Here is a 23,462-nt window from a genome sequence, read left to right on the forward strand (position 1 = left end):
AAATCTTTTCCTATTGCAAAATCCTGTCCGTAAAACTGCCAGTGTGCTTACTACGGAATTTGGTTTTGGTCATTAAATGCACTATTTTACTTTCATTTCTCTGGATTTTCACACTGTTGCTTAGTCTAATATTTGAGGCCATGACAGCACACAGAATATTCAAATTGGTTTGTCGCATTTTTCAGCATGAAAAACAGCCTCAAATAAAATAATATTTGGTAAAAATTTTATAAAGAAGGTTTTAAATGAAATGATCTCTTAAAGACAATTAATTTGTACACCTGTAAAAAATTACCACAAAGCTAGAGTTTCATAGGGATACTCAATGGCTACCTTGAAAAGGAGTCCCACGAACACAGTCTATGAGATGGGTCAGGGCCCAGCGTGTTCTACTTTTTATAATTTTACAAAGACAAAAAAATTACACATAGTCTCCCGATAAGACAGATAGCTGGTTTTCCTCTTAATTCCTCCAACTGAAAAAAAGTACAAACCTAGTGACTAAGCTAGCCATTCCTGTTTGTTTACTTCTTCTAGAAAGCTGTAAAACACAGTATGGTATCGTTCATTTGTACATTCAATAAATAACTCCTGAGGGCCTGCTCTGTGCCAGGGAGTGTTCTAGGCTTTGAAAAACGGAATTTACATCTCATTTTCCCTTCTCCACTGACATGAGATCTCTTATTTTCTGTAATTTGGCCAAGAACACATAAGGCTAGTCCTAAAAAGAGTGTGTGTAGGTTGGGATACGGAAGCAAGGGAGGGAGGGATGGAAGAAAAGTCTGACAATAATTTGTTTGGTAGCTAGCATCATAAAATCCTATAGATCCCATAAGAATCACCACAGGTCAGAAAGTGGCAGAAGACCATATATATGGATTAATATCTGTGACTTAAACAAGCATTTGACCATTGCATGTAGGGGCTGGTGGAGGGTATAGACAGACGGTTATGGGTACCACACTACCAGTGCAAAAAAATAATCAAAACCTTATTTTATAGTCTCTTGATTGAATTTTGAAAGCATGCATGATCCTCAGGATCAGGAGAGCTCTGTCCTAAGAACTCACTGCAGATTGGCTTGTAAGAGACTACATGCATAAAGAAATTCGGAAATGTTAAGCAGATTGTAATGAGAACCCATAGAGGCTGCTACCCTTCTAACCTGTGCAGCAGCTAGCGCACTCTTGTGGTCTTCCAAAGTCACTACAAGTTGTTCATGCTCGGAGAGTAAATTCTTATGCTGTTGCTACACAAAAAAGAATTTTACATGTTCAGATTTAACATTCTAAGACAGATTCTTCTTCGGCTGACAGTGGTATGAGCACCCAAACGCAGTTTGCTTGCCTGCTTGTTCGCTGTTCTTGAAGCACTTGCTAAGTGTAAAAATCATTGTAGAGAGAATATGATAAAAGTAGTATTCTGAAATCTAAAACGAGCTTTCTAAATATCATAATCCTTTACAAAGAAATCAAAACTAAAGGAACAAATACTTCATTATTAATAAACCTTTGTAAATAAAAAGCTTATTAAAATCCAACCATCTAGCCAAAGAATCACTTTGGTACTAATGAAAATGTTTGGATTTTCAGACCATCTTTTAGCTTCTAAGGCAGATGTGGTAAAAGTAGCAGGCACACTCCAGGTTTATGCAAAGCCCAAAATAGCAATGTGGGTTTGTAATGGAGGTCAATTAGGGAATGACTCATAAAACTATTCTACAAAGTAAAGCAGGGCAATACTAAGCAGCCAAATGCCAGGTTTTGTTTTACCTTGACGTCTTGAAGCTGTGTATGCATGTCCTGGTGTGCCTTCCGGAGTTGTCTATTCTCTTCTCTCAAATTGTACACGGTTTCTATTTGTGGGGGGAAAAAATCATGCATAAAGCCTTGAGATTTTTTTGGCTTCTGATTCCATTATTTTCATATCTAAACCTTCACACAACTATTTTTAGGATTTGTTTTGAACTTTGACAGTATTAAATACCAAATCAAGAAAAATTCTATTATTTTGGGATGTGACATGGATTCAGCTTGCCAATCTAATGCAATCTGGTTCGGCAGTTTAAATACTTTTAAGGAAGCTACACACAGTGCAGAAGTAAGGATTTCTAGTTACTCAGGAGTTAAAAATGAAGTATTTCTGTAAGTAAGTCTTCAGAAATAAAATGTAACGGGTGGGGATGGAGTAAGATTTGAGTCTCTCCACAAATTAAAAAGAAAGTTAACAAAAAGTACAAATCCTATTTCTCATAGCATGAATAATTTCCAGAGACCCCAAAAGTATTTTGATTACCAAGATAACTCCAGAAACAAAGAGACAGAGAGAAACCTCATTTACCTGCTTAAACATTCTCAATATATTTTCTTTCTCCGACTACTGAGTTCTTGCCTGATACAAATTCCCTCCCAACAGCAACAGGACAGTTCTTTCCAGGGCAGCGATGTGAGGCTGTAGCTGTCTGAGAAAAGTCCTATAATCTCTTTCATCTCAAGAGAAGCTGTTCAGGGAACAGCCTCAGTGACTTAAAGATTCCAGGCCCACCTCTCCTTCCCTCTTGGTGAATTTCTTACTTTTGCTGTATCTGGACATCAGATGTTATAAACTGACAGTCCTGGGGCTGAATCCAACTCACATTTTTCCCCCCTGACCCCTGCAGTGTTGGTGCCTATGAGGAGTTTTCCACATATGAACAGTTGGCACCATTTAAAAATCAAGGATCTGGGTTTACTAAGACCCGGCAACATGAGGCTATTCTCACGTGACAAGACTCAGCAGAAGGTGAATGGTGGCAGGTGACAACATAATTCATTTTTCAGTGGGAGACACCTTTGAAAGTGAAAGGGGAGGCTTTTAATAATGATGCTGAGACAGCAGGTCTGAGTCTGCACTGTGCTGGGCAAGCTGTCCCTGAGTGGCAGTCACTTCCTGCAGACAAAACACCAGCTCTCCCGTGTGGCACTCAGCACTGAAGCGAAGTGCCCATTGCCGTCTCTCACCACATTTTCTGTCCATTTTTATGCCTTTATTGTCCCTGCCTCACCCCTGAGCTCTGGATGGCTAACTGGGTGTAGGGGAGAGGTCAAGAATAAGGTGGGAAAGGTTCTAACTCAAAGGTCAAAATAGGACACCACTGACAACCCAAGGGGACTATCAGTGTACTGTTGGCTGGATGGGGCTTCTCACACACAGACGCACACACACCACACACGCATATACACACGGGCATACACATACACACAGACACATGTACATACACACAAATACCCAAACTGCTAGCTTCTAAAGAGTTTCAGATCATACACCTAATGGCAGTTGCTTCTGTGCCTTAACTGTATTGCCTTGAGTAAGTTATTTAACTTTATAAAGCCTCAGTTTCTCCCTTTGTTAAATTAGGCTAAACACAATGCCTAGCTTACAGGTTGTTATGAGAATTAAAATAAAATAACTACATGAGAGTTTCACCTGATACTAGCACATGGTAAACATTTGTTAAGTGTCAGCTATTATTATAACAGAAATGAAAAGAATAATTATCTAAGCTTCTATGCAACCAGTTTATCTCCCAGGAATTCTAAATTCTCTCCTGGTATCACATTAAACTTGACCAGAGACTATCTGGATTATATGTCTGAGTTGCCACCACTGACCTGCATCCATCATCACACGTTTAACTTACCGTCTGAAGCTTTTATCAAAGATCAGAATCAAACAAAAGTGCCAAAGGAGAAACTGCTCATAAAATTGTCACCAAAAGCATTGTCACACCCTATTGTTTAAGGCCTCTGAGAAACTTCTTCCAAAAATCAACTGATACCAGAAATACTCTTCTCTCTCGCCTCTTCTCTTTCTTCCCCTTTGTCTGTTTCTCCCTCCCGTGCCCCACACACAGGGTAGGTATGTTCCCTTTCTGATGATAAGAGCCCCATAACTTACTGCGCCTTTCCCTTTCTGTCCTGGCTGCCGGAAAGTTCAGACCAGGTTATGAAGCTTAAATTATTTTAGTATGCAGAACTCACATACTTGTGTTCTCCTATTTTCCATGGTTCGGATTTATAACTTCTATATATAATTTGTTAAAATTTTACTCTAAATGCACTTTGCTTCAAAGAAAGGACTATAGAGTAGACATAAGAAAACATGCTTTATACTTCCTTTGTGAAGACGTTTCTCTGTTTGTTATCTTAATGACCCCCACCGTCTGCCAGATCACCAACAGCCAACCAACATCCCTGCATGTCTACAGCTCTTGTGTAGACATGGCCCAACTCACTCAAGACCACCTTAACCTTTTGTAATCTGCCTCAATGGCTACTCAAGTCTTGTGTGCCTTTTTGTTATAACTTATTATTTGAAAATACTTATAGACAAAACTGCACATAAAAGTACAGAGAAGATCAAAGGACTTGTCACTCAGCTTCCTTCCATGATGATATCATATATAAAATCAAAATATTGTTTGGCGCAGTAGAATTAACTGGACCACAGACCTTCCTTGGATTTCACCGTTGTTTTCACAAGCACCATGTGACTTTTTAAACCAATTCTCACACTTCAAACCTATTTAGCACCTGAATAGGTGACTGCAGAGTATTTTTATTTTTCAGAATTTGCATACACTCAGAGTGATACAATTTGTTTCCTAATACTATGAAAACACCTCGGGGCACCTGGGTGGCTTGGTGGGTTAAAGCCTCTGCCTTCGGCTCAGGTCATGATCCCAGAGACCTGGGATAGAGCCCGCATTGGGCTCTCTGCTCACCAGGAAGCCTGCTTCCCCCTCTCTCTCTGCCTGCCTCTCTGCCTACTTGTGATCTCTGTCAAATAAATAAATAAAAATCTTTATAGGGCGCCTGGGTGGCTCAGTGGGTTAAGCCGCTGCCTTCGGCTCAGGTCATGATCTCAGGGTCCTGGGATCGAGTCCCGCATCGGGCTCTCTGCTTGACAGGGAGCCTGCTTCCCTCTCTCTCTCTCTCTCTCCACCTGCCTGCCTCTCTGTCTACTTGTGATCTCTCTCTGTCAAATAAATAATAAATAAAATCTTAAAAAAAAAAAATCTTTATAAAAAAAAAATTATGAAAATACCTCAAGCTTACACTGATCGTGTGTCAGTAACTGTCCTAGCTGCTTTACATCAATTATTTAATCCTCGCACCAACCCTATGAAGTTGATAACTTTTGGGGGGGATATTTATTTTTTTTAATAATTTTTTATTTTTTTATTAACATATAATGTATTATTAGCTCCAGAGGGACATGTCTGTGAATCGCCAGGTTTACATACTTCACAGCACTCACCATAAAGCTGATAACTTTTTAGGAGTATCCCAGTTCTACAGATGATGACCTCTGGTGATACCATTTGTCCATGTCATATAACTAGTAACTGAAGAGGCCAGGGGTCACCAGGCTCTGACTCTGGATCCTGAGCTTTTCAGAGCTACTACTAGTGATCAACAGATAGTTTCTTTGGCCCCTTGGAGATCAGGAAATGCATGGGGTGACCTTGATCACTCATCACACTGAATGCAGAGCACTGAGGGCATTTTGTGAGTTGGGGTCAGAGATACTAAATATCTTACAACACATGTAAAATGAGAACTGTCTTGCCCGGTGTGGCCAATGTGCCCCATTGAGAAACTCCAAGTATTCTATTCTGTTTCCTAAACAAACCCCAAGGGATAAGGATAATTGTGAAATGTTACAAAGAAGTACCCTCCACTTGGAGGGTAAAGCACCACCTGGGAAATGTGAATCCATCGCCATGCAAACAAACCCAATTCTACTGCTTTATTGAAACATTAAGCTGAGTAGTTATTTCCATATAAACTAGCTAATCAGACTTCCAAGTACCTTTTAGCTTAGAAAGTTCTTGTTCTTTCTCTTGCTGTAGCTGCAGGTACTTCTGCTTATGGTCATTAAACGTCCTACTGAAGTCTTCTCCTTGTTTGCGATGTTCCTCCTCCAAGTCGCTGTGCTGTTTCTTCAGCTCCTCGTGTTGACTCTGCAAAGATGAGAACCTGAGCAGAGATGTACATTCTCTAAATTATACCACAGAATCTACAGCCTTTCTCTCTCAAGAAAAAACAGATGAAGCAGGAGGCTCTGTTTTCCTTGGGTTGCTTTTAATTGGGACAGCTCCCCTCCATTTCCCTTACATTTCAAATCAAGGGTTTGGGATTATGGCCAAAACCAATTTTCCCCTTCATTTTGATTGTCGGTAAAAACAAGAAGTTAGAACTTAGCCATGGGAGATGGAAAGGGGAAGGATTGGGGAGACTCCCAGCAGCTCAAATTGCTGTGGAGACAAAGTAAAGCTAACAGAAAAATTACCCCTCCACAGCTATTCCAGACTTCCTCTTTCAATCTGATGTTTTCCCAGCAACACTTTTTATTTCCTTTCTTTAATTTTCAGGCTTCCTGGTAATCTAGTTTAAAAAAAAGAAAAAGATTTCTTTCCCTTTGGGGGAAGTAATACACATTGTTTATGGAATGATTCTTATTTACCTTACTCCTAGTCATAATACGACACTGAAATCACAATCTAGGTATATCCCACAGTCCCCAAATGCTAATGTTAAAGGATGGTCTGTTTTAATCCATGCACTGCTTTCTTGATACCACAAAAGCTTCTGGCTTCAATAAAAAGCATTCGCTCTCCTGATACAGGAGGAAAGACAACACCAGACAAAAAGCGAGGCGGGCAAAGGAGGGAGGCTGGAGGCATGGAGATCATGGCAGAGTTTGCCTGCTGTGCAACATGCTTGATGGCATCCACTCCTCTCTTCTATCTTGACAGAAATCATGAATCTCTCCCTTCCACTCTCCCTCTCTTTCTAAGACTTCCTGACACACAATAATGAGTTTTACCCAAGAACCAAGGAAGGAGAATCTTTAAATATAAATCGTGTTCCTTTGGTAGGTAAAAGGACACATTCAATATTAGTAACATGAAGGAGGCGTTTAATCGTTCTACTGCCTCCAGTGTGCCTAAAATAAAAGAAACATCTAAGGAAAACCACTGTGAGAAACTGAGCAAGCAAACACAAACAAAAAAGCCTTAAAGGATAAAGAGAAGAATAAAATTAAAAATTCTGTGACCAAAAAGACTGATTTACAAGAAAATGTAAAACAAGCTAACTAAGATTGTTGAAATTGGGTGGTAAGATGAGGGAATATTACAATTCTACGTCATTTTTAGTGAAATATAACTTTAATGTACCATCCTACCACATAAATCAATTTTCTGTAAACTTTCCTTAATCACTTGAGTTACTTAACTCTTTCATTAATTCATTCATAAAGAACAACTTTAAATTACTCACTTTCAACATCTGATGTTGCACATTCAACGCACTGTATCTACTATTGGAATCTTGCTGTAAATGGAAAAGAAAATAGTTAACATAAAGATAACGAATCTAGCTCTCTTGCTAAACATATCTTAAAGCACTTAACAGAAGAATTCCACTTATTTCACTTATATAAGCTATGATGAATTCTATGCTTGAACCACGATGTCTCTGGGGCAGGAATGAAGCCTTAACATTCCTGTAAGCTTGCTAGAGTTTAATAAAGAAAAAGCAAGACATGGGATCATACAACAGCAGTGTAGCAGGGGCCCTTGAAATGATTTACTTCCCCTCTGGAGCAGAGCTAAGGCTCTTTGCACAAGGAACTTGTCCTGAGACAGTCACTGTGCATGGCTGATACACTATGCCCAGTGCTCCGAGGGGACATGGGGGTAAACTGACTAGGTCCAGGCCCCACAAGCTTTGCAAGGCTTAAGAAAGGGGGGAGAAAAGGTGCTTTCCCTTCCCCGTGCTTCAGTGGATAAGGAATTCTCCATATATTACTTTACCCAAATGAGACTCCCATTTCACAGAGTGAAGAGATGGAGAAAGGATAAAGAATAAGCCAAGGGCAAACATTTCCTTTAGTAGCAGAGCCAGGACTGAAACGAGCCTAAGACATGCTCCGGTGGTATAGGTGTGAGTCCCAGCTGAACATCCTGAAATGTGGACCCCACAGACCCCACACACAACCATAGTCCTGGGCAATCCATAAGCAGTCTGTGCACAAGACACCCAACCATCTTCTCCCCTCACTGGGTCATCAACCTGATGTGCCATAACCCCTGCTTTGGCTCCAACACAAGCACACCCACAACCAGTTGTTTCTTCCATTTTTTACAATTTCTAAAATGAACTGCATTTTTGCTCCATTGCTTTATTTTATTGCTTTACTCTTTTACTTTAACAAGAAGCTACATTATGAAATGCAAACAGAAAGCATACAGTTTTAGCTGGGGTTTTTGGAGGAGGGAAGAGTTGAAAGCTGACAGCCTTCCAGCTCTCAGAGGAACTGACTCTTCTCAGTTTTAATACCCCCAAAATGTCAGTGTTTCATTCAACTAATGGTTATATATTTTCTTAGAGTAAGAGAAAAATTTGCTTTTCTCCAGTTAATTTGGACTGTGAGAGTAACACTGCAGGATTTTTTTGGGCAGCAATAAATACATACGTGTGTGTGTGTGTGTATTTCATCCCTACAGTCCCAATGATCAACATAGTTTTTTTTACAACAAAAAGATTTTACAATTATTACTTCCCTCTCCTTTTCATAAAATAATTGAGGAAAAAGTCCAAAACTCACCCTTCCTTTATTTAGTGTTTCTTGGGCTTCTAACTTATAAACAAGAAAATCTGAAAATAAAAAGTGGAGAAAATTGAGTGTAATTAACTTATTCATATCTTGAATAAAGAAAATATGCACTTTAATGAAATAATTAAAAATGAATTTAGAATGTGCACTCTGTGATTAACTCTCCTTGAAATTGAAAAAAAAAAAAAAGGCACATTTAAAGACAGAGATGATTTATTGCTATCCACTAGATGGCACACTAAAATCACTCAGGACTTGAAAAGAGACCTTAAACCATGGAAACCATCTTTAATGCTCTTAAAGCTTTATTATCCACTAGATGGCTCTATAAAATCACTCTGCATTTAAAGACAAGGAAAATCCAAATCCTATCAAAGTATTTTAATGATGTTAAACTCCTGTTCTTCATACAGGTTTAATCCAAGGGTCAGTAAAACATCTTAACCCATATTGCCCTCCCCTTTTCCCTCCCTCTACCCCACACCAACATAATTAAACAGAATACCTAATTAATATTTCCTCACATGATTTCACAAAACATGAGCAAATAAATAAAAGTAAGAATGTGGATCATTTCAAATCACATGCTACATAAAGCCTATGCTAGATACTAATTTCTCACATGGAACCAATCAGCTATGCCAATAAAAGCCTTCACAAGATGAAAACAAGTGCGTAACTTAAAAGATACCATACCAAAAAAAAAAAGACGCCATACAATGTGATCAATTTATTATGTTGTAAATGCACATATCTGTATGTATGTACATATGTATCTATGTGTGTGTGTATATGAACATATGAAATCTGTCATATTCCAGAGAACACATGCTGTTACTTCCTGGTTCTTTATGGACAGAACTTTCAGGCATGAGTAACATATGTGTGTTAATATTCAGATGAAAAGCTGTTTATTTCTGATACAATATGTGTATCCAGTAACATGAACTACCTCAAGGCGGCACAATGAATGAAAGATTCAGAATCCAGTCTTGAGCAGAAATTACTGTGTTGTACAATGCATAACATAGTGCTTGACTTTCTCTGTCTACCTATAAAAGTGACTTAGAGTTGATTTGAGAAATTTGTTAACAACAACAACAAAACAGTAAAGCTAGCACACAATGTTTCAAAGGGGAGTATGATAAAAAACGAAGAACACAAACTGCATTTATATTTACCTTCCTTTGCTTTCTTATGTTCAAGTCTCTCCTTTTGCAAGGATTTCTCTAATCTTGATCTGTGTTCATACACAACTGAAAGAAAAAAGTTAAAATTTGTCTGCAAATCATTAGAAATTCCAAAGTAAAACTAGTATCAATTTTCAACACGGGGGGAAACAACACTTTAGAGTCTTCACAAATAAAATAAAAATGCGTGCATTTGTAAGTTCCATATTCTGGGTAAAAACAGCCACAAATGACAAGTCTGAGCTGACTTCTGCACAGTCCTCTCCTTCATAGAAGCAATACGCTGAAAGAATGCTCCCGCCTTCCACCTTCTTTGCCGGCTCCTTCTCAAAACCTTCTCTGTGAGGTTCCATGTCTTTTGTTGGGCAAATGTGTCCACTCTCTTGACTTCTACCACCGTTTTGCACCGCAGTCAGCCCCACATCCATATTTCTAACTCCCACCTCTCTCTTAGGTATTAGAACAGCATTTCCTAAAGACTCCGGGGTTTTTCCACCTACATATCCCATGAGTACTGCCAAGTCCACATGATCTGAGCCGGAACTAAGGCTGCTGGACCCGTGAGAAAGCCTCAGCAACCCTACTGGCATGAAAGAGATGGTGCATTCCACATGAAGGAAAACACCATGAGAGAGCCACAGAATGAAGTGGGGAGGGACTCAAAGAGAACCTACGAAGGTCAGGTTCACATCGGCCATGGCAAGATGCCAGTGGCAAACTGATGCCATGTCAGACTTTCCTGTCCTCGGTTATCCCCACCGGCCCCGTCTACACTGAGGAAGCCAGTATTGCCTGGTGAGCGTAGAGGAAGTGTGGATGTCATGGGGGAAAACAGGGAGGAGGAGGAGCTTATCAGATCTCTCTCCCCCACCTCAGGCTGCGCATCTACAGCAAATGGGAGCTGGAAGAGTAGGAAAAGCTCTGCCTTTGAAAGAATGAAAGAATAAAATAATAAAATAGGCATTTTATTTATATAATAAAATGTACGCATATGGACTAGACCAGATGTAATACTTACTAGACCAAGACTGTGTTTATGGATAAAAGTTATTAATACTTTTTTTTCCTAATCTGAGAGAAGTCGAGAAGTATCCAAGACTGTAAATATTTCCTTCAGGGACAGAAAACCCAGCCTCACAGAGTGGTTTGTAAAAGGTGAAGAAGGGGGGAAAAAACCTGAATTTCTGAGGTGTGCTTTGAGTCCTGTTTGTGCAGCATTATGGTCACATATGATCTCATTCCTGGCCAAACTAAGCCAAGGCTCTCATTTGGTTCTCCTACCAGTCTTCAGCTGCCTTTAGCTACCTAAGACAAAATTCAAACATCACTCACTCACTCACCAGGTACAACACACCCAACTGCCTAACACTACTGGCCTTCCCAAAGTGCCATGGTCATAGCCATTCCCCTCCCTCACACCTGCTATAACTCCTTGCTGCTCGAAGGGATGCCCTATCCCTCTGGCCCTTTCTCCAGGGTCACAGCTGCCAGTTACCAGCTACTGTTGTCCTCCTTCCAACATGCCCAGCATCTCCTGCGTCCTCCACCTTTTCCCCATGCTTCATGTCTCATCTTGTCAAGCCATAGAAACCTTCTGTTTCCAGGGTTCCCTCTACAGCTACCACAGCCCCGACCTCTACTCACACTTCACTAACATCTCTGTGCATACCCCTCAGAATGCCTGCCACCACTCAAACTGGCATGGTGTCATCCGCTGGCAGCATGTCTGCCTGTCTCAGCTTCCCCACCAGCCTTAGCCTCCCACTAGTGAACCTAACAATCCCTGCCCCAGTCCCTTTTCCACCTGGGTTCTATTTTCTTTGCCAGACGACCTCTTCCTCTGCCAGTGCTGTTACTAGAAAGGATCCAATGCAACTCTGCATTTATTGAGCCCCTACTATGTATTTGGAACCACATTATGAGCAGAAATGGAAAAAGAGACACGGGCCTTAGCCACAAGCAGTTCAAGTTTAACACAATAGATAGGTAAGGTAATTTTTTGTATAATTAGAGCTGAATACATTTAGAATAATACAAGTATATTTAAGCCCAAGGAAAGACAAGGATGAGCTCTGGGTGGGAGAACAGTGAGGTAATCATCAGAGGTAATCATCTCTTGGCTGGCTTTGAGAATGAAGAGCAAATTTTTTAATACTTTTTTTTTTATAAACATATAATGTATTATTAGCCCCAGGGGTACAGGTCTGTGAATTGCCAGGTTTACACACTTCACAGCACTCACCATAGCACATACCCTCCCCAATGTCCATAACCCCACCACCCTCTCCCTTCCTGCTCCCTCCAGCAACCCTCAGTTTGTTTTATGAGATTAAGAGTCTCTTATGGTTTCTCTCCCTCCCGATACCATCTTGTTTCATTTATTCTTTTCCTACCCCTCAAACCCCCCACGCTACCTCTCAACCTCTCAACTTCCTCTTATCAGGGAGATCATATGATAATTGTCTTTCTCTGACTGATTTATTTCACTCAGCATAATACCCTCTAGTTCCATCCACATTGTCACAAATGGCAAGATTTCCTTTCTTTTGATGGCTGCATAGTATTCCATTGTATATATATACCACCTCTTCTTTATCCATTCATCTGTTGATGGACATCTAGGTTCTTTCCATAGTTTGGCTATTGTGGATATTGCTGCTATAAACATTCGGGTGCATGTGCTCCTTCGGATCACTACATTTGTATCTTTAGTGTAAATACCCAGTGGTGCGATTGCTGGGTCATAGGGTAGCTCTATTTTCAACTTTTTGAGGAACCTCCATGCTGTTTTCCAGAGTGGCTGCACCAGCTTGCATTCCCACCAACAGTATAGGAGGAATGGTTCCCCTTTCTCCACATCCTCGCCAGCATCTGTCATTTTCTGACTTGTTAATTTTAGCCAGAGAATGAAGAGCAATTTGATAGAAAAGGGTGCCACAAGAGAAAGGCATTTCTGGAAGCCATCACAGGGCAAAGGCACAGAGGTCTGAAATTGGGCTGAAGGTAGCCGAACCCCAAAAAGCTTGGTTGTAAGTCCACTGATGAGAAATTACATTTTTTTCTAAATAAATCTATATGGTATATAAGTCCCTCTGCCAATTTCTAAAAGCCTATTAAAACCAAGGAGTTCCTTGAATTGGTACTAACAGTATCATCTGGAATGATGTTTGGAACAAGGTGGAGGAAAAAAAAGATTAGCACTATAAGGATCTCACTAAGCCAAGCTCTAAACTGCATGCTCACAGTCTTTGAGAATTTCAGTCAGGTGGGAAAAATGTACAGGGAAACAGGTATATTACAATGCCATCCTGATATTCCAGAGGCAACAACAGGATGCCACAGGGACACCTGAGCCCTCCCGCTGGGAGGAAATACACTCCCTGTCCTCTAATCCACTGGCCAAAGTTCCCAGGTCTGGTGGAGGGTCATGGAAACATAAATAGGCCAGTTAAAATGGAATTTTGGTGCACGAAGTGGATATACCACAGATGATTTCAGCAAGCACGTACATCAATATTCAAAGAAAGGAACAGGAAGAACAGTCAAGATCTTTTTTCCAATGGAACTGAAGTAGCAGTGGGGGTGGGGTGGGTCCCAAGGAGGTCAGGACCACTAGAGAGAAATGATTCCAGCCTAGAAACATCCATGATTTTAAAAGACAGCAGCACAGTCAACAAGACAAACAGGACAGGGCTGCTCACCAACCATCGCCAGCCACCTCAGACTCCGAGTATTAAACCTTATTATGGAATGGTAATGACAGATGGGAAATAACAGAGGGGGAACGCTGCGTTGGCACATTACAATCTGGTGAAATTCTTTACTTAATATACAGCCGCAATCACTGCAAACTTGCTGTTGCAAAGTCAGTCGTGTATGGGACTTGGTAATCAGGTAATGATTGTCTTTGCACTGGGAAGCAGAAAACTCATCAGTATTATTTCATCTTCAGTAAAAGTGGAGGGTCCACTTGATTACACCAAGTAGAGAGGGACTACAGGGGATGGGATGAGAGGGTGGGAGACAGTGCTCCATTCTCTAATCTCTTCCCTGCAATGCAGTCAGGTAAATAATGTGCCAACAGCCAGTCCAAAGTACCCATTTATCACACTGAATCACACAACTGTCTCTGACAGTTTTATGCTCCTTGGGAATTTACACACTCAACATATTAATAGCAGTGTTGTCTCAAGAGCCAGAAAAGCCTAGGATACACAGTTATAAACTTTCATAAGTAACCTAAACAGATGCTACATGGTTTCCACAAAGAGACGGACATGTTCGTGGATTACAGTCAAAATTCAAAGTTCTTGAGAAATCTGAGATATTCACGGATGAATAAGAAGGCATCACTAGTAGCAAGATCTAAGGCATGAAGAATGTTGTTTTGCAAAGGCAGTGGAAAAAGATGTGGTAAACGGGAAGAGAGGTTATACATACACACCATGAGGTAACTGTACTATGAATGTTCTCTTCCTCAGAACTGGTCAAGCCATTATTACAGCACCAGTTCCTGGTCCTGACGTAAAATAACTGAAGAATGCAGGAATGGAGTTTCAGGGTGGAAGAACATGAGCAACGGGGAGGTGAGAAAAGGGACTGGCAGTGACTGACAGAGGTGGGAAGTGGGAGAAGTGCCGTTCCTTCCTCAAGGACCGAAAAAGGAAAACGAAGCCAAAAGGAGCCTTAAAAGATAAGCTGAGGACACCACATCAGAGAAGGGGAGAGTGAAAATTCACCCTTGGAATTGCAAATTCAAGAAAGAAAGGGAGAGGGAAAGAGGCAGGCAGTAACAATGCTTGAGAGCACAGACTCTGGGGTCTGGATTCAAATTCCAGATCTATTCCCTATGGGGTACGCTGCTGAACTTCTCTGTACCTCTGTCTCCTGACATGGTATGTGGGAATAATGACAGTATCTATCTCTCTGGGTGGATGTCAGGGTTAAATGAGTTAATATGTGCCAAGTCTTGGCACAGAGTAAATACTCGAAAGTCCGAAAATATTGTTTTCTCCTGTCTGTGGTGGCTTAAAATTGCCAGAGAAGGAATCAGAGGATTCCCGGAGCCCTTTCAACTCTACAATTAAAGCCTAATAATAATGAAGTAATTATACATATTATAGATAGATAGATAGATACACACACACACAGTTATATATGGAGAGAGGGTAGGGGACTCGAAAAAGTAATAAAACATTAATCCCGCTTCCCTTTTACTTAAAATAAATTTTCCTTAAAAAAAAAAAAAAAAGAAGTAAATAATCAGTCCCACAGCTCCAAAAACTCAGAAGCCTTTTTTTTTTTAAATAAAAACTGAAAGGCAGTAAAACGGACCAGAGAGATTTGTATCCCTGTAGCTCTTCTAGAAAATTTCCCTATCAACTAAACAAACACATACATACACCCACACTACCCTTAATTCTTTTAACATGCATTCTCCAGGCTTTTGAGCTAGTGATTCATCTAGATAGGTTTACTGTTTCACTTAGAAGGAAGATTGCTAATCAATCCTTTTCACCTATCTCTATTTTTCTATTTATACTCTGAAGTCAAGGGCTTCAGTCAAGATGAACTAATACTGCTAGAACCTCTACAACAAAAAAGGTACATAATGAATATTCTCAAAGCACCAGACAAGTTTAAGGAAAAATAAGGACAGAAATAATGATTTAATCTTGGCATTCAAGATTTTTAATGCAGAAAAACACTGCAATGGAGATAGGATTTGAATCACAAGAACCCATGAGAAAAAGATGAGAATGCATAATACTCATCATCTCCCCTGCTTTCTGAAAAGGAGTTTAATATTTTCCATGCAGTGGAGAATGGAAAGAGGTTTTACTCCTCCTTCAAGCACTCAAGAGTTTAAAATCATGCCAACTTCCTACAGCAATTTTCCATTTTAACTCCGACTTCCTCTGAAAGTCACAAGAGAAATTAGCTGTATACATCCACTTATGGGCAAAATACATATCCATGACATTTCAGGGCAAACTGCTCCAATGCAGAATTAAAAAACAACACTCCAAAATTAGACAGAAAACACTGCTAAGTGTTTTAACACCTTAAACCAAGGGAGGGCAATGTTTCTTTGGCAGAAGCAACAGCCCATAAAATTTTGCTTTCAGCCTTGACAATAACATAAGGTTTTAACTTTATAAAAAAACAAACAATTGTATGAAAGTCACACAATTCAACTTGTGAAAACATTGAGAATTGCAAGTACCTTTATCACTTTACAGATTATAAAGATTAAAATGAACAAATCTGTGCTTTTGACAATTGTGGTTGAAGGTCTTTTTTTTTTTTTTTTAAGGTTTTATTTATTTATTTGAGAGAGAGAGAGACAGAGAGAACGAAGGGAAGAGGGAAAGGGAGAGGGAAACTCAGACTTCGTGCTGAATGAGGGGCCGGACGTGGGGCTCGCTCTCACAACACCAAGATCATGATCATATTGATCAGAAAATCAAGACTCATCCACTTAACTGACTGACCTACCCAGGTGCCCCTGTGGTTAAAGATTTTTAAGTAGAATAGCAAGAGGGGTGACAAAAAGGAAGATACATTGAAATCACTTTAGTTCCCAGAACAGAATACTTTCAAAGATTTGTTTTGTCTTTGTTTTTAGGCCTAAAATAGCAGATATTTATTACGACCTTTAAGAACAGTTTTCTGTTGTGGTTCTAACTCCCCAGATGTGGGGTGGAGGACAGCTGCCCCCTCTTCCGTAAAACAAGGACTTGGTAATTAATAGAAAGACAACATCATAGATACAGTTTCCCAATTACCTTTCCTTCCTTCATAATTTTTACCTCATAAGGAGTCTGAGAAAGAACAGAGGAGATCTCCTTGGAAAAGGACCCCCATAAAACAACTAAGTAAAAGCACAAACGTGGCGACATTTTGAGGATCTCCCTGGATCCTCCCTCCAGACCCCAGGGAAGGCAAGGGCACCCTAAGGCTGTTGTCAGCATCTCGGTCTCAGCCCAGCTCCTTCAACAAAGTCTCTCCAACTCCTGCACCATCTTGCTAACTCCGCTATGACCTCTCACAGTTATATCCGACTTTTACTTCTCACTCATCCTAAGTTTACATCTTCCAGTACAATTTAACCTTTCCAGTGCTCGCTTCGGCAGCACATATACAATTTAACCTTTCCAGTCTGCTTGACAATTTATAGCTGAATTCAATTATGAATTAACCTTTTCCTCTGGTTAGCTCCCTTTACTAAATTACATATTCACATTCCAGGTCCGGGGCGGCAAAACCTTGCAGTGGCTTCCTATCACGCTCTGAGTGAAACCCAACCCCCCTCAAGGCTTTACCCGACTGTTTGTCCTGCTCCGGCCTGTCCTTCCTTGAACGGGCCAGGCACCCTCTCACCTCAGCACCTTGTACTGCCTCTTGCTGAAGCCTCTGCTGCTCCCTCTCCAGGTACCTGCACGACTGACTCCCTCATCTCCTGCAGATCTTTACTAAAAAGATGCTTCCTCACCAAGTCCTTCCCTGGACAACCCAGTGAAAATTGCAACCTTGTCCCTACCCTCAACACTTTTGGTCTCCATTCCTACTTTATTTTTTTCCTTAGCATGTAACACTCTAACATATATGTATATTTTATATATTTTATATATATTATATTTTATATATTTATATAAAATATATATTTATATATATTATATGTGTATTATATATTATAACACTCTAATATATATTTTATATATTTTTTTTGAGTAAGAAAAAAACATCGTATTTTATTTCCCCCATTAACACCAAGTCATATTATTCAGAATGTATTTCAAAATACTTAGCCAGATCACCAATCCCATCCACTGCCTTAGTTCAAATGTTCACTAAGAAAATAAGCAAACAACAGAAATCCATTATGAAACTCCATCTATAGAGAACAGCTACATTGCTATATATAATTTATTAACTTAGTAGTCTCCCAATATTTACCAAGTTTGTGTAAAAATTTCTATTCCCATTGGTTTATAGTGACATTAATATAAATGCATAATTTCAAAGTCAACATTCCTTTCACTATGAACATAAAACTTAGAAAGATACTTGTGGGTTACAGTAAAGTAATGACTGGCTGCTGGGATAGCACTGCTCAAGGCCAAATACGCTGGAAGGCTTAGAATGGCATAAATATATATACACACTCTCAATACACTACTACTTCTCACATTTCTGCTATACATCCTTGTTGTATAATATGCTATAAATTATTTCCTCAAACTTGAAAAAAAAAATCCAGATGAATACATTTTCATCTTCACTTCAAAATAACCCTTTTAAATGAAAAAGAAGTTCCCATTTGTTAATTCTGTTCAAGAGATGGATTTAAATATTTTCTTCACTACATGTATAATGTTTTTTTTACCCTATCTTAGTGCCTCATTACAACCAGTTTAACAGTAAGACCTCCAGTTGTTGAAAATTGCATTCAGTAGATTAAAAGGTTGTAAAATCTGCAGTTGAATCTTTAAGATATGGATCATAACAAAGTTCAAAAAATGTATGACCATCAACACTTTGGAAGCTGTGAATTATTGCCAAAAAACTCACAAGTACATATAATTCAAACATAAACTTTGTGGGGAAGGGATGTAAAATAAATACTATAATATTTTTCAATTCTATTTAAATGTTACTTGGATGCTTAGATGAAAGGATTAATACTACCAACAGGAAGAATCAAACTATTTTAAAGACTGCTTTCCAAGTAATTAGAACAATTTCGCAAAACAAGGATAAGCAAGAGCCTATGCCAATACATTTTTCCTGTAGTGTAATGTAATTGCTAATATGAGGTATTATATATTATAATAGTCTAATATATATTTTATATATATATATATTTTTTTTACTTGTTTGTCTTATTTATTGCCTTTCTATGCCACTAGAATATAAGTTTAGTCAGGGCAAGAATTTCCGGTTTGCCTTCTTTCACTCCTGTATCTCTGGCACATTAGATTGCCGACATTCGATAGGTAATAAATGAATAAATGAATGAATGAATGAACTATATGTGCCTTGAAGGCTGGGATTGGCTAGCTCCTTAATCTTCCTCGTCTATATCCCAAACCTTCATTACTATTTCCGTTTCAATACCCCAGTTCCTAATATCTAGTGGTATTCCATAGCCGTTAAATGAATGAGTACATTTAGAAGATATTTCATACTTTGGCTCATTTGTCTGTCATCCTTTATGTCCGGGCACTTTTAAACTAAATTTCCACATTTGTTGGCTCATTAGGGTTTGCATATCGCAGAGAAGAGAGAAGTAACAGAATAGAGATTAAATATAAATTTATCTGTTGATGTGCAGGCTCATAAGATTAGCATTAGTTAAATCATAGCCCTGGAATATAGATGCTTTCAGGATGCTGAGAGAAAAAAGGACAGTTTGATTAGGTATTTTTCTACTGCATGGCAATTGAAGTTTTTCCTTTTTTTGGCTGCACAATAAAGTTCCTCTAATAGCTCACACAAGTGTCTATTTTTAAGTTTGCTAATGCATACAGTTTATGAAGTTGTTTAAATGGAAATTTTAACCGTGATTTGAATGGTGCTTAACTGCCTTTTCTATTTTGGATAAAACTATACCCCAGGCTTTCCCTCACGACACTATCTGAGAGTCGGCTTTTTCAAATGAGTATTACATTAGCTGACTTAAGATATATTTTTTTATATGAGTCTTCTTTCAAGTGGTGAGCTACTAATAATCATTCTTATTATTAGATGAAATCTATTCACTTCTCATGAAAGGATTCTTCTCTTAGCCCCTCAGACTTATATTATAGCCCAGCAATGTTCCAGGCACCTTGGAAAACACAAAAGTGTAGGACTGACTCTTATAAAAAGTTTATAATAAATAAATTTGGGCTGTGAGAAGAGGCAAAGTCAGGTAAAACAGTAAGAAGACAATCAGAGCTCACCAAAGGCTAGGTGAGCTGACATAATGACTTGCTGAGCCAGCAGATTTTTAAACAGACTCTTTTTATAAAAGGAGAAGAAAAATATCCTCCTGTCCCATGAAAATGCTGTACTCTACAAAGCAAAAATTATATATGTAAATTACATACACATATGCATATATATTATAAACTTAAGGACTCATAGTTAATAAAAGCAAATTTTTCTAAAATTAGATGTATATAAATAGACCCTGTACAGTAATATTCTTCTTATCGAGCAGTCAGAGTTTAGCAGAACAGCATCGTGGTGTTTTAAGAAATAATGCATGAGAGAAAGAGAAAGAGGGAAAGAGGCTTCTGGTCACCCCAAACTGATGCAAGGATGTAGAAGAATGACCTTCAGATGGGCTAAAATATGCAAAAGCACATTGGTTTTATAAAGGACTGTGCATTTATGCATATATTTTTCAAAACCGATGTGCCTGAACCAACCAGAAAAGAGGTTTCCTTTTCCTAAGTGATCTGATTTCATCGTGGGAACCTGTCTCCACGGACACTTCCACCAAAGAGGAAACAAACCACCTCAAGTACTCAAGTACCAACCACTAAGAGGTGTCTACTTTGTATAAACCTGCATCATCAGAGAACGTAACCAAAGGAGGGCAGGATGAGCCAGGCCACAAGTGACTTCTCTTTCAAATCAACATAGCAGGGCACAAGCAACCCCATCTTCATCCAAACTCCCTTTGTCATGTTTCCACCTCAAGATGTGGAAACATGCAGTATATCTTGGAAAAGGTTTCATAAAAATCTGGCTTATACAAAGATATTATCTAAGGGTATATATGTATTATATCCTAAATGCCTCATTCAACAAATCAAATAAGTATTCAGTGAACACTTACTAGGTGCCAGGCACTGGTTCTGATATTTGGGAATACGTTATGAGCACAACAGTGAAAAAAAAAAAAATTTGCCTTTGGGGAGCTCATATTCTGGCAGATACATAAATGATCAGGAGCTAATGAGTGTCGGCAGGGGGACAGGGTAAAAGAGACTGGAGGTATGGGAAGGATGCGTCACATTTCTAAATTGGTTATTCAAGGCAGGACTCACTGAGGAGAAGATATCTAAGCCAAGACTTGAAAAAAGTGCAAGAGTTACTACTACCAACATCTAGGGAAAATGTTCCAGATATAAGGAGTGGGCAATGCAAAAGCTCTACCGGGAAAGTATACTGGGAATGTTCTAAGAAGAGCAGGGAAGTCAGTGTAGCTGAGATGGAGTGAGCTGGAAGATCAATGGGTGAAGGTAGGGAAGGGCCACCTTCCCACAAATTGGGATGGGTCTCGGAAACCTAGTGAAGACTCTAGCTTTTACTCCAAAATCTTTTGGAGGGTTTGAGCAGGAATACAGAGTGATGACTTAGATCTTAAAATAATGATCACTCTGCCTACAGAGGCGTAAGATGTGAGCAGTTATTAGCAAGTTTCTGCAGTGATCCAGGCATGAGGTACAGGAGAATAGGACCAAGGTGCAGGCTATGGGAGATTCTGCATTTATACTGAGGATAAAACCAGTGCATGTTTATCAGCTGAGATGGGGAAGGCTACCAGTGGAATAGGTTTGTGAGGAAGATCTGGAATAAATAATTTAGTGATGACAGTGATCTGCACAGCCTGCAGGAATCAAGACAGATTCCTATAGGTAACATCTTGTGTGGATGCTGAGAGATGATGATGGAGGAAAGAACACAGAAAAATACAGACAGTGGAGAAAGAACATGCAAGAGCACTGAGGCAAAACCAAAAAATCTGGGGGCATCTAGGTGGTTCAGTTGGTTAAGCCTCTGACTTCTGCTCAGGTCATGATCCCAGGGTCCTAGGATTGAGTCCCGCACGGGGCTCCCTGCTCAGTGGGGAGCCTGCTTCTTCTTCTCCGTCTGCTGTTACCCTGGCTTGTGCTTTCTCTCTCTCTCAAATAAAATCTTAAAAACAATTCTGTTTATTCTATTACTCAAACTGAGTAAGAGTAACTCGTTAATAGCAAAGATTGGGGCCCAACCTGCATCTACTGAATCAGAATTTCCAGGGAAGATACCTGAGAATCTGAATATTTAGCAAGTGTGACCCACCTGCTCCCTGCCCCCCATGTGCTTTTATAGAGAGTTCTGGAAACACTGTTAAGCAAAGGGATGATAGGAAAGTGAGCAGGGTGGGGAGAGAATGAGTGAGACAGGGATGCAACTGACTTGGTCAGATCTGCATCGTTGCCAGAAAATAAGATTTATGGGTGGTACATAAGACAGAGAATCAAAGAGAGTGTAGAGGTTGATGGATTAGTCAGGAGGTCATTGCAACGACCTAAAATAAAGGAACATGAAGGTTACAATTCCATATTGCCCGATTATAAGATGATCTCCAGTTATGCCAATAAGACCATCCAATTTAAAAGAGTTGATTGCTTTCCCAACTGGAATATACAAAATTTTAGAGCTGTGAACAGGAGTAGGAAGTGAAAAAGAAGATGAAAGACACTTAAAGATATTCTAACAGTGATTAAAGGCATGAAAAAGTTATCAACTAAATTCATCAGCAGGGAAATCAAATTAAAATCATAATGTGATACTACCATTTTCCCCTCAAAATGGCTAAAATTTTCAAAGACAGACAATGCCAAAGGTCAGCAAGAATTGCTGATGGATGTGTGAGTCAGTGCAGCCATTTTAGAAAACTGTTCGGCAGTGCCCACCAGAGCTGATGAACGCAGACCTTGGGACCAATAAATCCCATGCCTAGGCATGTACCCAACCAAATATATTAATTTAGTTGCCAGAAGTCACAAAGGAGAGTCTTAAGAGCAAGTCCCAGTACTGGAAACAATAGTCCCAAACTGGAAGTAACACAGTCATCTATCATAGGAGAACGAATGGGTTGCAGTTGTTCAAAGAAATTAAGTATTGCTCAGCCATGTGAACAAACGGACCGTAAGAACATAGATGAATTTCACAGACCTAAGGCTGAGGAAAGAAGCCAGACAGCAAGGTGGTACTTACTAAATAATTCTACTTATGAGCAGTTCAAACACAAGCAAAGCGAATCCGCGGCGCCAGAGATGGGATGCTGTTCACAGCTTGCATATGGCAGTAGGAGGCGGGCAGCCAGTGACGGGGAGAGAACAAGAGGCAGCATTTTTGGGTGAGGGAAATGCTCCGGTTCTTGGTCTGACTGATGGATACACTGTCTGCTTTGTGAAAAATCCACTGAGCTCTATACTTAGGATTCCTCTACTGTTCCGAATGTATACTTGTTTATAAAGATAAGGGTATTTGTCGTTTTCAGTTCAAGTCATAGTGAAATAAAGAACACATTTAGATATGTCACTTTTTTTCGACCCACTTCTCTCCAAACACCATGACTCAAACCCTTCACCAGTGTGTCTGACGACGGTGTCTACAGTACCACAAGTCAGGATTTTCGTCCTCTGAGTTTTCTGAAGCATACCCATCTTCACTGGAGATGCAGCATTTGCGGAATCTCTGTCTGAGGCTATCACCGTTAATGTCCTGAGCTGCAGACATCTGGTAAAAATCAGGAGAGTTGCCAGTTTCATTTGTCCTGTAGGTGTATGTATATTCATGCTTTGTGTATCACTAACTCGAATGTACTGGGGTTCCTTTGGA

At 39.6% G+C, this 23,462-nt stretch overlaps 1 protein-coding gene across 4 annotated transcripts in view; it reads right to left on the bottom strand.

The window, feature by feature from the left end:
• GOLIM4 (golgi integral membrane protein 4) overlaps positions 1-23,462 on the bottom strand; it is an 82,023-nt gene that overhangs the window by 23,724 nt on the left and 34,837 nt on the right. For 2 of the 4 annotated variants that reach the window (XM_047729771.1, XM_047729761.1), the window contains exons 2-7: positions 9,846-9,920; positions 8,656-8,705; positions 7,326-7,379; positions 5,854-6,004; positions 1,773-1,855; positions 1,166-1,249 (exon numbers count right to left, since the gene is read on the bottom strand). In XM_047729771.1, coding sequence (XP_047585727.1) covers positions 1,166-1,249; positions 1,773-1,855; positions 5,854-6,004; positions 7,326-7,379; positions 8,656-8,705; positions 9,846-9,920 — 497 coding nt within the window. The remainder of the gene's footprint in view (positions 1-1,165; positions 1,250-1,772; positions 1,856-5,853; positions 6,005-7,325; positions 7,380-8,655; positions 8,706-9,845; positions 9,921-23,462) is intronic. The other 2 variants (XM_047729790.1, XM_047729782.1) reach the window with 1 other exon arrangement.

The sequence above is a fragment of the Lutra lutra genome, chromosome 1 (assembly GCF_902655055.1).
Source record: "Lutra lutra chromosome 1, mLutLut1.2, whole genome shotgun sequence".
NCBI lineage: Eukaryota > Metazoa > Chordata > Mammalia > Carnivora > Mustelidae > Lutra > Lutra lutra.